The following is a 19,231-nucleotide window of genomic DNA, read 5'->3' on the forward strand; positions in this document are numbered from 1 at the left end:
TCTTAGGTTGATTGCACAAAATAAACCCATTAGGCCTGGAACGCTCCATGAAATTTATGCTCAGCCAATTTCTAGTAAGTTTCAGCTCCATGTATCAGTGCTACTCACCAGGCCAGACAGGATGATAGTCTGGTGTGTGGATTACAGTGAACGGGGTGAAACTGGTGTCATTATGCTGAGCAGAGTGAGCAGTAGAATGTGCAGGCACCCCAGAATCTATCACTTCAAACATAGAACGAATATTCCAGACTGGTACCAACTTTCAGATAGCATCTGCATTTATACAGCATGTTTCACGACTACAGGACAGGCCAAAACACTTCACAGATAATGAAGTACTTTTGAAGAGCAGTCACTGCTGTAAAATAAGAAACATAGCAGCCAACTTAGGCACAGCAAGTCCCCACAAATGGCAATGTCGTCATGACCAGTTAATCTTTATTTTTAGTTGCTGATCAAGGGATAAGTATTGACCTAGCACTGGGGAGAACACCTGTGCTTCTCTTTGATGTAGTGTCATGGGATCTTTTCTGTCCACGTGGGGCCTCTATAACATCTGAAAGATGGTACCTCTGTCAGTGTAACGCCCTCTCTGTACTACACAAGTGTCAGTCTTCATGTTTATCAAGCCTTGGTGTGAAACTCTATCACGGTATGGTACTGTCTGCGATAAGTCAGACACTCAGCTGTTATATAAGCAAAGGAATGCTAAAGTAGACATCAATCAGCAGCATTTTCACAAAACTGACTATTGTGTAATAGCAGCCAGTTTTACATTTTGGCTTACATTATTATACCCAGTCACAGGCGATACATTATTCTGCCACAAAACTGTTTGTGAGTTGCTTTAAGATGTAATCGTTTGCATTCTAGAAGTTAGTAATCAAGGTCACTTACAGGTCTGACTGACTTGATGGTTTTTTTATATAAGCATTAAAGGGCACAAAGTCTGATTGTTAAGTAACCAGGCTGCAATTATTCAAAGCTAATCTTTGGGAGTTTATGGCGGAGATGCACACCCCTTTCCATTGAGATCAAATAAAACAAGAAAGCAAATGTTTCGTAAGGAAAACGATGCATAGAGGTAAATTATGGAGTCAAATGCAAATGTTACAATATTCTGATTGTATTGACGTTGTCAGCCATTCCCAAGGCAAAATTGCAAATCCCATTGAATCACATTTCAGATAAGTCAAAATTCTTCACTGGAAACTCTAGCTTAGTTGAATGTGTGTAAGTGTCTCTTGTGAGGTTTATTTCTGGAGCTAAGTCCTGAACAATTTGAATAATGTGGACATATTTACTAAATGAAAACTGAAAGAACTGCGGGTGCTGTAAATCAGAAACAAAAACAGAAGTTGCTGGAAAAGCTCAGCAGGCCTGGCAGTATCTGTGGAGAGAAATCAGAGTTAACATGTTGGGTCGAGTGACCCTTCCTCCGAACTGGACATATTTACTGTTTGACTTTTTTTTGACATAGATCATACTTGGAGGCAAACCGGGTCACATGGGGTAGCATTAGTTATCTCAATTGGACAATTTTAGACAATAGATAATAGACAATAGACAATTGGTACAGGAGTAGGCCATTCAGCCCTTCGAGCCAGCACTACCATTCATTATGATCATGGCTGATCATCCACAATCAGTATCCTGTTCCTGCCTTATCCCCATAACTCTTCCACTATCTTTAAGAGCTCTATCCATCTCTTTCTTGAAAGTATCAGAGATTTAGCCTCCACTGCCTTCTAGGTCAGAGCATTCCATATATCCATCACTCTCTGGGTGAAGAAGTTTCTCCTCAACTCTGTTCTAAATGGCCTACCCCTTATTTTTAAACTGTGTCCTCTGGTTCTGAACTCACCCATCAGCAGAAATATGCTTCCTATCTCCTTTAATTTTGTGGTAGTTTCCCTGGGATTTGCCTCACTGGGATTTTAAACTACCATTAAACTAATAGAAACAATTATATTTGAATATTGTGGGAGCTGGAATTCTGTGAGGAAGGAGATTGAGCAGCATATCTTTATTGTGGTAGATTTCACATCATCTTTACTCACAAATAAGTGATAACAACTGTTATCAGTCAACAATATTTTCCGTTTTGATAAGAGATTTGGAGTTACAAGGTATTTTTTCTTCAGCTGGTAACCAGCCCAGTGATGTCAGAGGACCTGCATGTTACCCTGGTTCATGTGAATGAGGAGGTTATTCCATTGGTGAAAATCTTCTCATTCCAATCTCTCCTTCACACTAGAGCATCTTCCTATTCATCCACTCAAGGGAATGATTAGGTCGAACAGTATCTCAGCCATGTCTGCCTCTCCAGAATAATGACAAAAGCCACCTTTAGGCTTCGTGCTCTGACTCTGTGCCTGTCAACCAGTATCTCTCCCAGGAACACTTTATTCAATTTGCTGAGAATTGATTGAAACTTTTTCATGCTGGTGGCATTTGCTGGATTTTTCCCATGAAGATAAAATGAATCCTATTTACCAGTGAGATTGCTACTTTACTGCATCTATTATTTAACCAAGGGCTCAGGCATGTATCTTTTAGTTGAACTTCAGATCAGTCTCTTTTTAAGTCTTGCCTGGTGTTCTTGGATGTACTTTAACAAAGCCTGCGCTCTTTTATGAACTTTGTCCGCCAGTTTCAATAGGGAGCTTGGTTCTTGACTTTGCCAGTATTCTTGGTCTTTATGCAATGAACGTAAGAGCATCTCAGGCAGACACTGTGAGGCAATTATCTTCAGGGTGTTCGGAGGTAACCTAAAGCCAACGAAAGTACATTGCATGTTTTTTTTAAAAATATGCCAACTGAGGCACAAGAGCCACTACAATCACAACTTATATTAGTATAGTACCTTTGACATAGTTAAATACGCTCACCCTTCCCCCACCCGCAACCGGCGTTTCTCAGACAGGCCCCAGACAAAAGGCTGTTGCTGAGTCAAAGAACTGAGCTTGGTCAAAAAAGAAGTCAAAAGAGAAATGAAAAACTATGATGCAGGCCCAATGGGCCGCTTGCTGCACCATAATCATGATATGACTCTGTCAGGTAAGTTTATAGCAGAATTGTAAAGGAGCAGACACAAGGGGAAAGAGAGAGAGAAATTTGGAAAATATTTGCACAGAGCGCTACCTGGCTGTCTGAAGGGACGAGGAAAATGAAGCATTTACAAGAGGCTAGAGTTGGAGGCATGCAAAGGTCTTAGGGTATTGTAGACTTGACTACAAAGATAGGCAGGCTTGGAGAAATTTGAACACAACGGTTAAAACTATTAATGGAAACAAATGTCGTTCACTTTAGGCACGGTGGTTCAGTGGTTAGCACTGCTGCCTGGCAATACCAGGGACTAGGGTTTGATTCCAGCCTCTGACGACTCTCTGTGTGGAGTTTGCACATTCTCCTTGTGTCTGTGTGGATTTCCTCCGGGTGCTCCGGTTTCTTCCCACAGTCTGAAGATGTGCAGGTTGTGTGAACTGACCAAGCTAAATTGCCCATAGTGTTCAGGGAGGTGTAGGTTAGGTGCATTAGTCAGGGGTGAAAGTAGAGTAATGGGGAATGGGTTTAGGTGGGATACTCTTTGGAGAGTCAGTGTGGACTTGTTGGGCTCCAGGGCCTGTTTTCACACTGTAGGGATTCTAAGACTTTTGAAAACCAGGTTTACCCATAGAGGAGGTGAAAGTCAATCACGTACCTGAATTCTACAGGACAGGTATCAGTCTGCTCTGCTGCTAGCATGGCCGAAGCAGCACTGTACAGATTAAGACTGACGGAAGCAATGCAGGCAGCACAGATAGTCATCTACAGCACTGCCCATCCCTGAGGAATCCACAAGTTCCTTCCCATAGCTTTCTGATCTTTCCAAAAAGCATTTAACACCATCAGCCAATTATAGCTTGTGAACAGTACGGTGAGATTTCACTATGTGAATATTATAGCTTTAAGTTCCCACCATAAACAGCCCATGCTTGTTCTCTCAGATGCAGGGAATTCATTTTCTATTTTAGTCAGGGAAAACTATCAGAGAGATTTTAATTATTCAATGTTATAATAACCTGGATTTACATAATAGAGAGAGGAGGATAACTTCATTTCCACTCAACCTACTTTCTGTTTTGCTATGTTTCTCCGAGAATTCTGAGCTTTCAAATCCAGCCCTCCCCATTGTAGCACAGCAAAGTAAAATACACGCTGAGAGCACAGATTATACGATTTCCCATTCTTTTCCGGTTGGTAAAAGCTCCACTGTCTTTTCCAGCTCCACTTTTAAGAGCAATGGATGATATTACTGGAGAAACTCAGCAGGTCTGGCATCATCTCTTTAGAGAAAGCACAGTGACTGCTTCAGGTCCAGTGATCCTCCTTCAGACCTTTTTTGGAGTCAACATTGACTCTGCTTTCTCTGGACAGATGCTGCCAGACCTGCTGAGTTTCTCCAGCAATTTTTATTTCAGTGTCACTTTAGTTGAGTTAGGAACACAGGACATAGGACACAGACCATTCAGCCCTTCGAACCTGCTTTGCCATTCTAGGTCATGGCTGATAATTAACCTCAACAGCATATTCCCCATTCCCCTTGCTGTCACTGGTAACCAGAAATTTGACAATCTCTGTCTTGACCTTACTCAATGACTGAACTTCCAAAGCTCTATGGGCTAGAGGATTCCTTCACTTTTAGCCTGCTGCAAGAAGAGAAACTGCCAGAACCTATCAGCTCTGGCAGCATTTGTAAGAGGGAGGAAGGCAATGTTAATCAGAATTCGAGTGGAAGGCTATTAGACTGAAACAGTAGAGCTGCCTTTTTAGTCCCTCAGTATTCGGCCGACTTCCTGTTTCCAGCAGTTTCAGACTTCCTTTCGGATTTCCAAAATCTCCACTTTTTCCTCCACCCACCAGCCCTTCTCCAACACAGCTAGATTAAAAGAGCAGGGTGAGAAACTAGCTACATGTTAATGAATTGTATCATATGTTTATTTATTTAATTATTTCTTGACCACCTCAAGAACAATTCATCCTCAAGCATACCCGGATAGAGATCGCAAATGCAGTATTCTTGAGATTCCGAGGAAAGTGCTATTTTTCAGGCGGACCCAAGGGAGTAAGATATTTGTGACAGTATAGAACAGGTGATAGTGAGTCAGCAGTCTGTTTTACATCCCTCCCCATTGATTTGACTAGAAATAAAAACCGGGATTGCTGATTCACTATCAAACCTTTACACTTTTAAACAAAGTGTAAAGGGTTCTGAAAAGATTTGCAAGGGTTTTCCCAGGATTGGAGGGTTTGAGCTTTTGGGAGAGGCAGAATAGGCTGGGGCTGTTTTCCCTGGAGCGTCTGAGGCTGAGGGGTGATTTTATTGAGGTTTATAAAATCATGAGGGGCATGGATAAGGTGAATAGACATGGTCTTTTCCCTGGGGTGGGGAGTCTAAATCTAGAGGGCATAGGTTTAGGGTGAGAGGGGAAAGATTTAAAAAGGACATAAGGAGCAACCTTTTCACACAGAGGGTGGTGCGTGTATGGAATGAGCTGCCAGAGGAAGTGGTGGAAGCTGGTACAATTATAACATTTAAATGGCACCTTGATGGGTATATGAATAGGAAGGATTTAGAGTGATGTGGGCCAAATGCTGGCAACTATGATTAGATTAGCTGACACGGTGGCTCAGTGGTTAGTATTGTTGCCTCACAGGGACCGGGTTCGGTTCCAGCCTTGGGCAACTGTCTGTGTGGAGTTTGCACATTCTCCCCGTATCTGTGGGGGTTTCCTCCGGCTGCTCCGGTTTCCTCCCACAATCCAAAGATGTGCAGATTAGGTGAATTGACCATGCTAAATTGCCCATAGTGTTCAAGGATACCTAGGTTAGGTGCATTAGTTAGGGGTAAATGTAGAGTAATGGGTTTGGGTGATATACTCTTCGAAGGGTTAGTGTGGATGTGTTGGGCTGAAGGGCCTGTTTCCATGATTAATTTATGATATCTTGTTGGCATGGACGAGTTGGACCAAAGGGTCTGTTCTGTGCTGTACATCTCTACAACTCTATGACTAGCTTTTGCAGTGGTGAGGGGCCAGCCCAGAGTTCCTTGTGAGCTGTAATGTTTAGAAACCAGAAACTGATGGGCACGGATTTACCAATCCCTCTGCAGCAATAATGGACAGAATCGGCATGGTGGCACAGTGGTTAGCACTGCTGCCTCGCAGCGCCAGAGACCCGGGTTCAATTCCCGCCTCAGGCGACTGACTGTGTGGAGTTTGCACATTCTCCCCGTGTCTGCGTGGGTTTCCTCCGGGTGCTCCGGTTTCCTCCCACAGTCCAAAGATGTGCAGGTCAGGTGAATTGGCCATGCTAAATTGCCTGTAGTGTTGGGTAAGGGGTAAATGTAGGGGTATGGGTGGGTTGCGCTTCGGCGGGTCGGTGTGGACTTGTTGGGCCGAAGGGCCTGTTTCCACACTGTAATGTAATCTAATGTAATCTAATCTAATGTTCTGTGCACTTACCAATCTAAATCATTAAAATTAATTGTACGTCTGTCCCCGCCCTTGCCAAAGCTGGTCAAAATCATCTCCATGTCCTGGGGAAAAAAGGAATAAAAGTTTCAAATGAATTCAATAAATATATATCACTGCTAAAACCACAGAAAATTACCAGTTCTGACTCAAAATGTTAACTCTGTTTCTCTCCCTTAGATCTGTTGAAGTTTCCCAGTGTTCTGTGAGCTTGTTTCAGAATACTATCTGCATCCACAGCATTTTGCCTTTATTACAAAAATACCAAGAAACTGTGACTGAACAGGTATGAGTTCAAATCCCTAATTACATACTGAGGCACTTAGCATGTGCAGAGGGAAAGAGTTAACACTTCAGCCTGATAACTCGTATACATGGGGCCTTTGGTACACTGTTATTCAATCTTCCTTTGTGTAACATATCTTTCAATGTTTCATTAAGAGATGCCACATCCTGTTGTAGAAATGGAGCCACAAAACTGAAGGAGACTATCTGTGAGCTTGCTGCTGTCCAACTCAGATAGAAACAATGTTGTAGATTTGCTATTCTGTGTAAAAGATGGTGTATTAGAGCCGTGTTTTTTGTTAAATTGTTCTGTGGGGTTCGCTGCTCGCGATTTGGCTCAATACCACTTTGCCAAGAGCAGACCAGTTTAAGTAATGCAATTGTAATGAGATACAGTCCTCATAAGTATTCAAACTAGCTTTTAGGACATTACAGCTAAAGTAATGACCCAGCAGGGAGCTGAAAGCAGCTTAATGCCAACCATTGGGAGTAAGGCCATTACTTTTGTGTTCAACACTTTTGTTTTAAATTCTGTGAAGTCATCAAATTGTTACTTGTTTTAAAAAAGAAACTGGAATTGTTGCAGGCACTGTTGGCAAGCATGGAAGCTCACACTGAGAAGCGGGTAAAAATGCTACAATGCATAAAATATACCGTGTGTGGTTCCTTTATGTGAATGCTCTGACATTGTCGAATGCGAAAATGTGTTTATCTCAAAAAAGTATCTCACAGTCTCAATATCATCTCTCATGACCTCTAGATGGCCTACCTGCAGCTGGGTATTGAGGGCTGTGGGCCTTCTTCGAGTGCATCATCAATGCTGCCTCTTATCAGTTGACAGGATCAGGCGGGCATAGACTGACAACTCAAGATTGCATTGTGAGAACATTGTGATTAATGTCTGCACCAGTCTGAACAATGCAGTGGTTCACCATACAATCTGTTGGACTAAAACCGGAGATCTTTTTCCTCCTCACAAATCAAATGATGTTTACATCATTGACTATTTCACTACTTATGATTAATAAAGACAGCTCTGGAGTAATGGTGTAAGCTTCCCGCTGTTTGATTCCCCATCTGCATTAATTTTATGGATATGGACTTTATTTGCATGAGTTTTGGGAGTCATTACGTACTATGAACTCAAGGTTCATAAATCAATCCTTGGTCCTTCCCATTGAAGTTGGCCTGGAATGCAGGATGTTGGCGCAACTTGCTCATACCATAGACTTGACTGAGAAATATGGCTTGGATTTTTGCGGAATCTGGTTGATCCAAGATGGTGTTGTGACCATGGATCAGGAAGCCAAGAGTATATTAGAGTGGCTGCAGCAAAGTCTTCCTGTTGACTTTTGTTTTAGTACAAGGCAGAGATAATTATCTCACTAGTGTGAAGTCACTGTAACATCAATAATTAAAGGTGGAGATCTGAGTAACTAAGTAATTTAGGATAAAGATTATGGGCAGAATCCTTAAGGAGTCTGAGCAATGGAATCTACAGTGAGATTTGTGGTAGAATTGGACAAAAAAAGGATTCATTGATTCTATGAAAAAGACTTGCCAGGCCCATCTTGATGTCAGAAAATCCTGGCTCCATTTTTTATTCTTTTGTCGAGCAGCAAGGCGAATTACTCACTAGGCAGTGGTGAGTTGTAAATTAAGGAGGATCACTTGGCCCATCATTAACACATGGATTAACAAACATCCAGCTACACTAATCCCACTTTCCAGCTCTTGGCTCTGGGAGCCTATGGCAATGCAGGTGAATATCTAAATACTGCCTCGATGTTATGAGAGCTTCTGGCTCAACTACCCTAACAGGCAATGTGTTCCAGATTTCCACCACCCTCTGAGTGAAAAAAATGTCTTCTCAGCTCTTCTCCCAGCCTCTACCGCTTACCTTACATGCAAGCCCATTGTTATTGTCCCATTTTACTAATGGAGAAAGTGCCTTCCCATCCACCCTGTCTATGTCCCTCATAATCTCCATCGCCTCCTCTCTCAACCTTTGCTGCTCCAAAGCAAACAATCCGGCTTATCCAATCTCTCCTCGTAGCATAGATCCTGCAGCCCAGGCAATGTCCTGGTAAATCCCCTCGAGTAGTAACACATCATTCCTACAATGTGGTGACCAGAATTGTACATGATACCCCAGTTGTGGCTTAACCAGCATTTTTATAAAGTTGCAGCATGACCTCCTTTACTCTGTATTCCATGCCTTGACTAATAAAGCAAGTATTCCTTTATGTCTACTTAACCACCTTAACTACCTGCCCTGCTACCTTCAGGGAACTACAGATATATATACCAAGGTCCCTATGGTCTTCGGGACTTTGTAAAGTCCTACCATTCAAAGTGCAATCCCTTGCTTTGTTCATCCTCCCTAAGTGTATTACCTCATATGTTTCCAATGAATTCTATTTGCCACCTGACCAGTTAATTGATGTTCTCTTGCAGATGACAGTTATCCTCATCACTATTTACCATCCTACAAATTTTCGAGTCTGACCTAATCTTCCTGTCTGACCCTTTACCTTTCAGTCCAATTCATTAATGTACACCACAAACAGCAAGAGTCCCCAGCACCGTGCCCCGATTGGAAACAGGCGTCCAAGTCATTGAAACATCCCTGTACCATCACAGTCTGCTTCCCATCTCTTGGTCTCAAGGGCATAATGATAATATCACCTGACTCATAATCCAGAAACCCTGACCAATGTTCCAGAGACATGGGTTCAAATGACTTCATAGCAGTTCGAAGAATTTGAATTGAAAATAAAATCTGGAATAAATAGTTAATCTATTGATGATTATTCTTGGCTGTCATAAATACCTTTTCTGACCTCCAGACATACAGCAACGTGGTTGAGTACTCCCTGAATGGCTGAGCAAACCGTCCAGGTCAAGGGGAATAAACGCTGGCCTCAGCCAGAGACACAAACATCCCATGAATGAGCTACACAAAAGCTATCAGAAGGATGTTATGAATCTTGAAAGGGTTCAGAAAAGAATTGCAAGGATTTGCCAGGATTGGATGGTTTGAGCTACAGCGAGAGGCTGAATAGGCTGGGGCTGTTTTCCTTGGAGCGACGGAGGCTGAGGGGTGACTTTATAGAGGTTTATAAAATCATGCGGGGGCATGGATAGGGTGAATAGCTAAGGTCTTTTCCCTGGGGTGGGTGAGTCCAGAACTAGAGAGGATAGGTTTAACGTGAGAGGGGAAAGATTTAAAAGGGACAACTTTTCACACAGAGGGTGTACATGTATGTAATGAGCTGCCAGAGGAAGTGGTGGAGGCTGGTACAATTATAATATTTAAAAGGCATCTGGATGGGTATATGAATAGGAAGGGTTTGGAGGGATATGGGCCAGGTGCTGGTAAATGGGACTAGATTAATTTAGGATATCTGGTTGGCATGGACGAGTTGGACCAAAGGGTCTGTTTCTGTGCTGTACAGCTCAATGACTCAATGACTCTAATTTGCGTCCAATGTGCCATTTACCTTGGATCCCATGCACTCTGACCTTTCTGGCCATTTGGAAAACTATTGTAAGAAAATGGTGACTAATCTTCGTCACACACATTGTCATTTTGGAGCAGACGTCTGTGCGGCCAGATTATGTGAAGCATGGGAGAAAATAAAGCACTAAAGCAGGAATAACAAAACCATCCTTCTGGGAATACTTGGCCCCTACTGTTCTACCATATTAGAGCATGGAGAGACGATTGTCTAGCATCAAAGGCTGTTGGAGAGGAGCCAATTTCACATTGTTTAAATGCCTGATTCCTTTTTTAACCATAAACATTTTGTTTCTATAAACATTTGCAATTGTGCATTACAAGCTGTAATTAGTTCCAGGACTTGGATTCATTTAAAGTCACCAACATTTTGTACCTGTGGTCACGACATTTAAATCTAATATCAATGTTTCAATCAGATTGTCTAATGCGATTCCACATTAGTTCCAATGCATTGTCAAGCCAAATGCAAAGGCTGTTACTTCTTCCGCCATGTAGGTCACCAGGCTCTCCCTCAAGTTTCCACGCTATACAGGCCGTCAAATGCGGGAGGATCCCACTAGATCTACTTAAGGAGATCACCAACCACTTTAGGAGGACTCCAGATCAACAACATATTCCATAGTCATAGAGCATGGAAATAGAGCCACTGGTCCAACCAGTCCGTGCCGAACTAAACTAGCCCACTTGCCTGCTCCTGGCCCATATCCCTCCAAATGGAATACTGTGAAACCTTTACAAATCCTATTGAACACTGCTATCCACAGTATGTATGTTAGCAGTCTGAGTATTCAGAGCAACCAGCTGAACCAGCGCAGCCAGCCTGAGCTTCTCCTGTAGTACTCAGACATTGAGTACCTTCTGCTTGAGCTACAATGGATTCTGAAGCATCAGCCACCAGACGCTGCATTATGTGGGAATGGTATTGTTCATCAGTTTCACTCTAGGCAGAATAAGCTCTTGGCTCTGCTCTCAGGCTGATGTTGACAATGAACTGCAGGCTGTTGAGCAGGCCAAGAATGCACATAACGTCAGCCTTGATCTTAGGCCATCTCATAGACTTCCTCTTCTGGACACACGTGATTGCAACCTCACCCTCCAGTGAGCTGGCATCTATTCCTTCCTTGACTGTGCCCTGCCTGTAGACCACTCTCACTGTAGACAGAATCCGCCTGTAAGATACAGCCTTTAAAATAGGATGTCAGTGTCTGAGCTGAGCAAACATTTCATGGTGATTGGCAAATGCAGTGAATTTTGTGCAGCAAGTCATTAGGATCGAGAATGCACTGCTGCCAGAGAGTGCCGTGAAGGCAGATCTAATCATGGCTTTCCAAAGAGAAATGGATAATTATCTGAGGAGAAAATAAACTGCAGGGTTCTGGGGAAACAATGGGGGAGGAAGACAGAGTGAGCTGCATAGAAATAATGAGCTGACTAGGCTCCTTCTATTCTGTAACCTATGTGTGATTCTAAGATTGATGGCTGTTGCTGTGAGAATGAGTGACAGTGGCCCTTCTCTAGCACCGTTTCCCTCCTCTTCCATCTTGTTCTGTTTGATTATAGCCGTTGGGCTGCAGTTTGTGGATATCTGACAGGATAAAGGTACAAGGATAAGGGAGCGGTGAGAGGAAATCTAAGAGTGAAGCTGACAGCACGGACAGATTATAAATCAGCAGAGACAGTGGGCACAGACCAAGTAGGATACGAGAAGCTCAAATATTAGTTAGGAACATAACGTCACCTTTGGCCTGAATGATAGCCTCAGTCACAACAGTTGCCAGTACTGGTCAGCAACATCTCCTACACGACATGCCTGTCACCCACTGGTGTAGCTGCTGCTGCCTCCCGTTTTCCGTGCAAGAGAGTGTCATTGAGGGCACAGCCATGCGTTTGGCCGATGAGGCTGCTGTTGCTGAATAGCTGGCAATGCATGTGGACCGAGCTGTGAGTGTGGGTTTGAGACTTGCAACTGCACCAAGTGTATGAGAATGAGGTGACATCCTGAATGTCAGTGAATGATATAAAGGGCAGTGCAGAACTGAACAGTGTGTGAAGCTAGTGATTGTGGTGTAGGATATGATATTTGAACATGTTCTCAATCACCTCCAGTACTTATCACTGAACCTCTTGCAGTGCTGCTGGTATTAATGGTGATGGCTATCTGCTCCACTGTCATTGCACTATCCCCACTGTTTCCTGCGTCAAGGCCTCCAGTGCTAAGCTGGAGAACTGTCAGGCCTCCCCCTCTTACCCTGTTCAATTTTTTCTGAAGGTCAGACACTCCAGTCTAACCACTTCCAACACCAGGTTCAGCCCAAAATTGACATCTCCACCTCCCCGCCTTTCAAGAGACACCGGGCTCACTCTGAGTAGCTCAGCTCAGCTCTATGCTGAGGTCCTGACTACTTGATGCCCCATGCTCAAGCATACAGCCACTAACAGCGCCTCCTGCTGACAACATGAAACACCACAACAAATGAGGTGGCCAGGGAGCAGCATTAAAAAAGATAGCCTTCACTTCCAGAAAATTCCAATTTAATCAAACTCATCAGCCTTTTCAAAGAGGTAACAGAAACCATCAAAGGCAATGCGAGGGATGGAGAGTACATGGACGTTCGGGAGGTCTGTGGACAGATAGCACATGATAAATATTGGGTAGTGCAGAGGCAAGGAGTAGAATAAATTGAAGAAATAGAAGACTTGAAAAGCAGCAGCAAAAATACCATGCTAACAAGTCCTATCAACTAAAATATTGGGGATTTTGCCATCATAAATACAACTTGTAAGCCAACATGATTTCAAACCAGCGACTTCACTTGTAAATCTGTGGGAAAATTGCCTGCAATAAGTAATATTTCTCCAACATAACAGGCAAGTTCTGACAACCACAATTTATTGGTCGCCTCAGATAAAGAATTATGCCTGCCTGAAAGTGATGTGTGTGATGTATTTACTCAATGCTCTCCTGAAGTCAAGATACTCCTTCCACAATATCTACTATTTCTGGTGACACCTGGGGAGGGGGGGGGGGGGGGGGGGTGGGATCAGGGGTGGGGGGGGTCACATGAATAGAACATGAATGATTGATGCTGCAGCTTCGAAAGATGTGCAGGCAGTAGGTGAGAGCAATACATAAAGAATTCTGAGCAGGGAGGAACACGAGACAAACTAGACAGGATTTCAAAGCTTCAAAACAGCTTCACCTCCTGTTCAGTATCACCCAGGAATAGTCAATTCCACCTGTAGGTTAGTCTATTGACAATGTTACGCAAGAACTTGGAAGCCAAAACACTTAATTCCTATTTGTTAAAGTATTTATTGAAAATGGTCAGGTTTGGTCATTAAATTTTGATTTTGAGAACTAGAATTTACAAACCATAGGCTCAGCCTCAACTGAAGCCCTGTATTCAATTCTGCGCCTCACATTTTATGAATGATGTGGGGGATTTGGAAAGGTGAAAATGAGATCGACCAGGGGGATACTGGGAATTAAGGACTTTAACCTATACAGTGAGACCAGTCAGCTTGTGATTGTCCTCCTTACAGCAAAGAAGGCTGAGTGTCCACGATCCAGACGGCAGGGGCAGCTAGACTATTTTCAATCACTCCCAGCAATCAACATCATCAGGCCTTAGGGTGCGTAATCCAGTGGATTTTAGCAGACCCCAAATCTTGCACCGAGCATGGAGTCATAGTGTTACATCACACAGAAACAGGCCCTTCGGCCCAACTCATCCATAATGACCAGATATTCCTATCTGACGTAGTCCCATTTGCCAGCACTTGATCCATATCCCTCCAAACCCTTCCTAATCATGTACCCATCTAGATGCCTTTTAACAGCTGTAATTGTACCAGCCTTCACCACTTCCTCTGACAACTCGTTCCACACACGCACCACCCTCTGTGTGAAAAAATTACCCCTCAGGTCCTTTTTTAAATCTTTCCCCCACAACGTAAAACTATTTAGCTTTGGATTTCCCCACCCTAGGAAAACGACCTTAGCTATTCACCCCATCTATGCCCCTCAAGATTTTATAAACCTCTATAAGGTCACCCCTCAGCCTCTAACGCTCCAGGGAAAAACAGCCCCAGCCTATTCAGCCTCTCCCTATAGCTCAGACTCTCCAACCTTGGCAATATCCTTATAAATTTTTCTGCACCCTTTCAACGTTCACAACATTGTTCCTGTAGAAGGGAAACCAGAATTGTAATCAATATTCTAAAAGTGGCCTCATCGATGTCCGGTACAACTGCAACATGATCTCCCAACTCCTATACTCAATGTTCTGACCAATAAGGGCGAGCATACCAAACGGTTTCTTCCCTATCCTATGTACCTGGGGCTCCATTTTAAAGGAACTATGCACCTGCACCCCTAGGTATTTATGTACAAGCCCCAGGGCCCAGCCGTTAAATATGTAAATTCTGCTCTGGTTTGCTTTACCTCACATTTACTTAAATTAACCTCCAAGTGCCATTTCTCAGTCCTTTGGCCCACCTGACCAAGATTCTGTTTACTCTGAGATAACCTTCTTCACTGTCCACCACACCACCTATTTTGGTGTCAACTGCAAATTTACTAACCATACCTTCTTTATTCACATCCAAGTCATGTATATAAATGACAAAAAGCGGTGGACCCAGCACTGATCCCTGTGACACACCGCTAGTCACAGGATTCCAGTCCAAAAAGCAACCTTCTCCTATCACTTTCTGCCTCCTACCTTCAAGTTAATTTTGTATCTAATTGGCTAGCTGCCCTGAGATCCCATATGATCTAACCTTACTAACCAGTCTACCATGTAGAACCTTGTCAAACGCTTTGCTGAAGTCCACGTAGACCACGTCACTGCTCTGCCTTCATCAATCATCTTTGTCACCTATTTAAAAAAACTCAATCAATTTAATGAGACATGTTTCCCATGCACAAGGTTATGTTGACTATCCCTTGCCTTTCCAAATTAAATCAAATCCAGTTAGTCAAATACATTAAAATAATCACGGTATCTTGTTCTGTCGGGCATTTTGTGAAGATACCGTGGAGATAAAATCCCAGAATTTGTCCAAAATTTTTAATTTGGCTGGCAAATATCTGGAATATGCCATTGTACCTCATTCAGCTTGAAGTTGTATTAAATCCTTAAAATGACTAAAATTATCAGGATTAAGTATCTGAAATCTTTGAAAACCCTCTGGAAATATTTGTGCTGTCATTAATCCCTGAAATCTTGCTGATTGCAAAGTCTTATTGATAAATCCTGGGCTGATCAATATGTTACAAATTCTGGGAGCCACATAACAACAGTCAAACTGAAGGAAAAACTGGAACAACTATTTTGGAAGTAACATTTTCCATGATTAGCAAGTACAGGTTCTCACTAACAATACGTAATGGCCCTTAACTTCCAAAGTAGTCTCACAGTGTAAACCCTCAACAGGAGGAAATAGAGATATTGAAGGAGATGAAGAAGTGCTACAAAAAAAATGGCAGAGGGGAGAATGAGGAAAGAGAGAAAAGTAAGAGATGGGGACAGAGAGAAAGAGGAAGGTGAGTCTGATAGAGAGAGAGCGAGAGGAAGAGAATGAGAGAATGGTGAAAGGGGTTAGGAAAAGGAAGGGAGAGGAGTGATGAAGAAAGAATGGTGGGGAGGGAAGGATGAAAGCAAATGAGAGTAAAGCAGAAAGGTGAAAAACATTTTAATTGATCACATTGTGCGTGTTAGTAATCATTTCTCAACAACTTTCAAAGGTGAAGCCAGTGTCTCTTGGAGATATTTCTTCCAGCTCCATCTCAATGATTTCTCCATCACCCCCCTCTCCTGGAAAATGATGGCTCATGTTGGTGACCATCTTGTCAGGACCAGCAACACTTCCAACTCAGCCTGGACTGTAAGTGCTAAGAAGCCATTTGACCATCACAAGGAGGCACAGTTCCGTGTAGCTGCTTCTTCTTATTACTGCCAGACTGGGATCTGAGATGTGAACTTTTGACGCTGGACAGCACTGGTAAGCATTAGGATACCATCCCTGACATAACCCCGGGTCAATCCAGGTCCTGAACCTGAAATCTCCTTCCCTGCTTTTGAAGGGGTGTGGTACATCTCCTAATGGGAGGAGGAGCAGCAGGAAGTTGAGGATGAGGAGAAGAGATAACAAGAAGCCCTCACTCTGCCCTGTAGTGAGTGCAATGTGATCCTTTCACATTGGATCACAATGTGGTTTTGGAAGAATGTGGGATCAGGAGACCCGAGCCCCTTCCCGTTTTCTATTCTCAGGAAATCCAAAGAGGAAATGACACGGAAAGAAAGCAAAACAATTGTAGAGAATTGGAGTAGGCCATTCAGCTCTTCAAATCTCCCCCATCATCTTGCAGTTCAGTTCCACTTTCTACTTTTGCTAAATATACCTGAAACCTAGTAACAGTCAATCAACATCACCCTCACTGTGTTCCCTGCCAACCCACTCACTATCCTGACTTGGAAATATATTGATGTTCCTTCACTGTTTCTAGATCAAAATCCCAGAATTCCCTTCCCACAGCAGGTGGACTGCAGCAGTCCAAGATAGCAGATCACCACCACCTTCTCAAGGGCAATTAGGGACGGGCAATAAATGCTGGCCAGCCAGTGACACCCATGGCTCCATGAAAGAATTAAAATAAAAAAAGTCTGTCTTTAAACTTCCAATTATATCAGAGTCCATCGATTTATGAAGGAGTGGATTCTCAACTTCTGTTTCCCTTGTAGGTTGTGCCCAAGTTTGATTATGTCTCTTTGTTTTTAATTCCCCTATTAGACGACATAATTTATCCCTAACAATCTAATAAAATCCTTTTTAACATTTTAAACACCTAGACTGGATTACCTTATGACCCTCTATGCTCAAGAGAACTGTGTTCTGACTGAATTACTTTATAAAATGTGTTCAGGGATGATAGGGCCATCATTTAGTGCCTATCCCTAATTGCCTTTTGGAAGAAGCTGACTTCTAAAACCTGGCTGGAAAAAATTTGGAAAATATGCTCTGCACCCCCGCCCCCCAGTTCAAACCTTCCTTCCTGTTTTGGATCAGCACATTGTCGTGGAAAGCTAAAAGTACCTTTGACCCTGAATTACCTGGAAGAAATAGTCCAACAATTTCAGCTTCTTGAGTTCTGGGCTGTTGTCTCTGAAACATATTTCATCTTGCCGTACGCCGCACTGTCTGAAAATGCTTGGGAACTGCGCCACGTTGAAAAGGTAAGTGTCCAGGTGCAAGCTAGTGCCTGGGGGTAGAGAGATTTGTGGGTCCCACCACACGACTGGCTTGGCAGATCCGTCAGTGTATTTCGCTGGCAGCAGGGGGCACTGCAGGCGTCGTGTGACCACTGGCTGACTGATGCCGAGGCCCAGAATCCTGTCCAGGTGAAAAGCAGCGACTTCCCTCAGGTCAGTCATCTCCTTCACAATACCGCAAACTCCTGCTCTACAGTGGTCTCTGCTGCCCTCCAGAGGATGAGAGCTGTCAATGCTCAGAACAACACGGGCCATCTCTTCCCCTCTGGTGAAGTGGTCAACCTTCTGAACAAAGCCCTGTGCCAGGAGCTTTACCAGTCTCTTGTCCCTCTGACTGAACCACGTGATGGGTTTCTTCAAGGCTGGCCACCTGAGGAAATTCTTTGGGTGCAACCCGCCAAGCTGAGGACATTCCAAGTATGTTTTGGCTGGTTTCTTTGCTTCTTTCACCTTCTTCGCCTCTTGTTTCTTTGGGGAAGTCACATTATTCTTTTTGGCTGATTTCTGAGTGGTGTCCGTCTCCACATCATCTCGTGGAGCACCCACTATTTCATTGTCCTCTCCTAACCACTTTGTACCATCTTTGCTTTTTGACTTTCTGACCGGCCTGGCTTTGGCGGCCTTTTGATCAAGGTTTGACTCCATAATCTGAACAGAGTCCAGAAGAAAAAAATCCTTCCGTTTGTGTTTTCTCTGCCTTTGCAAAACGTTGGGATGGACAGCACTTTCCTTGTTCTCTCTTGTTCTTGTATAAAGCTGCTCAGTTCCCTGAATATAGGATTTGCTGTCCATTGCTGCTGAATGAACATCCAGGGTTTGTCTTGTATATAGCAGAAGGTACACAGATCCAAGAAGGCTAAAAAATAAAAGCACTTTCTTTTTATTCAGCCTCATCTTGTCACTCTCAGGTAACCCAAAGGCATAGAGAAAGTGGTGCAGTTTCTTAAATTGCCTGAAGCTCTTCCAGTACACTCGAAAAAAAAGCCTTCAAGAGTCAAGACTTTCTATAATTTTGCCTGCTGCTGCATTTCACTCTTCATTAGTTAAACTTAACTCCTGCATTCAATGTACAGTAATGAATATTTGGGAGTTCTTAAAGGCGGTGACCCAGTTGAGGAGCTCAGATGTTTTTATATATAGAATAATGAATGGTTGGGAGCTGCTTGCCGTTAACATCTCACCAAGGGGTTCAGACGACGATGAAAACTGCAAAAGATAAAATTCACTTGACATATTATTAAAGCCCCAAAAGCTGATTGCAGCCTTAAATTTATTGCGGGTGAATCTAACTTCAAACTGTATGAAGCAATTTAACATTAGGGAGGAGTTTGCTCTTTCATCAAGATTATTTACAGATCTACTTTATATCAGTGTAATGTTCTGATTATAATTCGTACAGTGCATACATTTGGTTTTATGGTATCTTATGTCAGTGTAATTTCTAAACTGTTTTACAAATGATGGTGCTTGCTCTGTTTCATGTATTTTATGAATGTTTTGAAGCATTCTGTATGGATGGGCTGTGTACACCGTTTTACATTGACAATAATTAGCTATAGTCCACAAGTGACCATACAGATTCCCTTTGTTAGGAACTAGTTATGTAGCTTATGGAGTGCTAATCAGCATCAAGC

General features: G+C 43.0%; 1 protein-coding gene across 3 annotated transcripts in view; it reads right to left on the minus strand.

The window, feature by feature from the left end:
* Nucleotides 1–1,803: 1,803 nt before the first annotated feature.
* Nucleotides 1,804–19,231, minus strand: part of LOC122558510 (Golgi-associated kinase 1A-like) — a 34,085-nt gene continuing 16,657 nt past the window's right edge. For all 3 annotated transcript variants that reach the window (XM_043707177.1, XM_043707180.1, XM_043707178.1), the window contains 3 exons: nt 17,439–18,803; nt 6,507–6,580; nt 1,804–2,771 (listed from right to left, as the gene is read on the minus strand). In XM_043707177.1, coding sequence (XP_043563112.1) covers nt 2,567–2,771; nt 6,507–6,580; nt 17,439–18,491 — 1,332 coding nt within the window. In that variant the 5' untranslated portion in view covers nt 18,492–18,803 and the 3' untranslated portion in view covers nt 1,804–2,566. The remainder of the gene's footprint in view (nt 2,772–6,506; nt 6,581–17,438; nt 18,804–19,231) is intronic.

Source organism: Chiloscyllium plagiosum, chromosome 17 (assembly GCF_004010195.1).
Source record: "Chiloscyllium plagiosum isolate BGI_BamShark_2017 chromosome 17, ASM401019v2, whole genome shotgun sequence".
NCBI lineage: Eukaryota > Metazoa > Chordata > Chondrichthyes > Orectolobiformes > Hemiscylliidae > Chiloscyllium > Chiloscyllium plagiosum.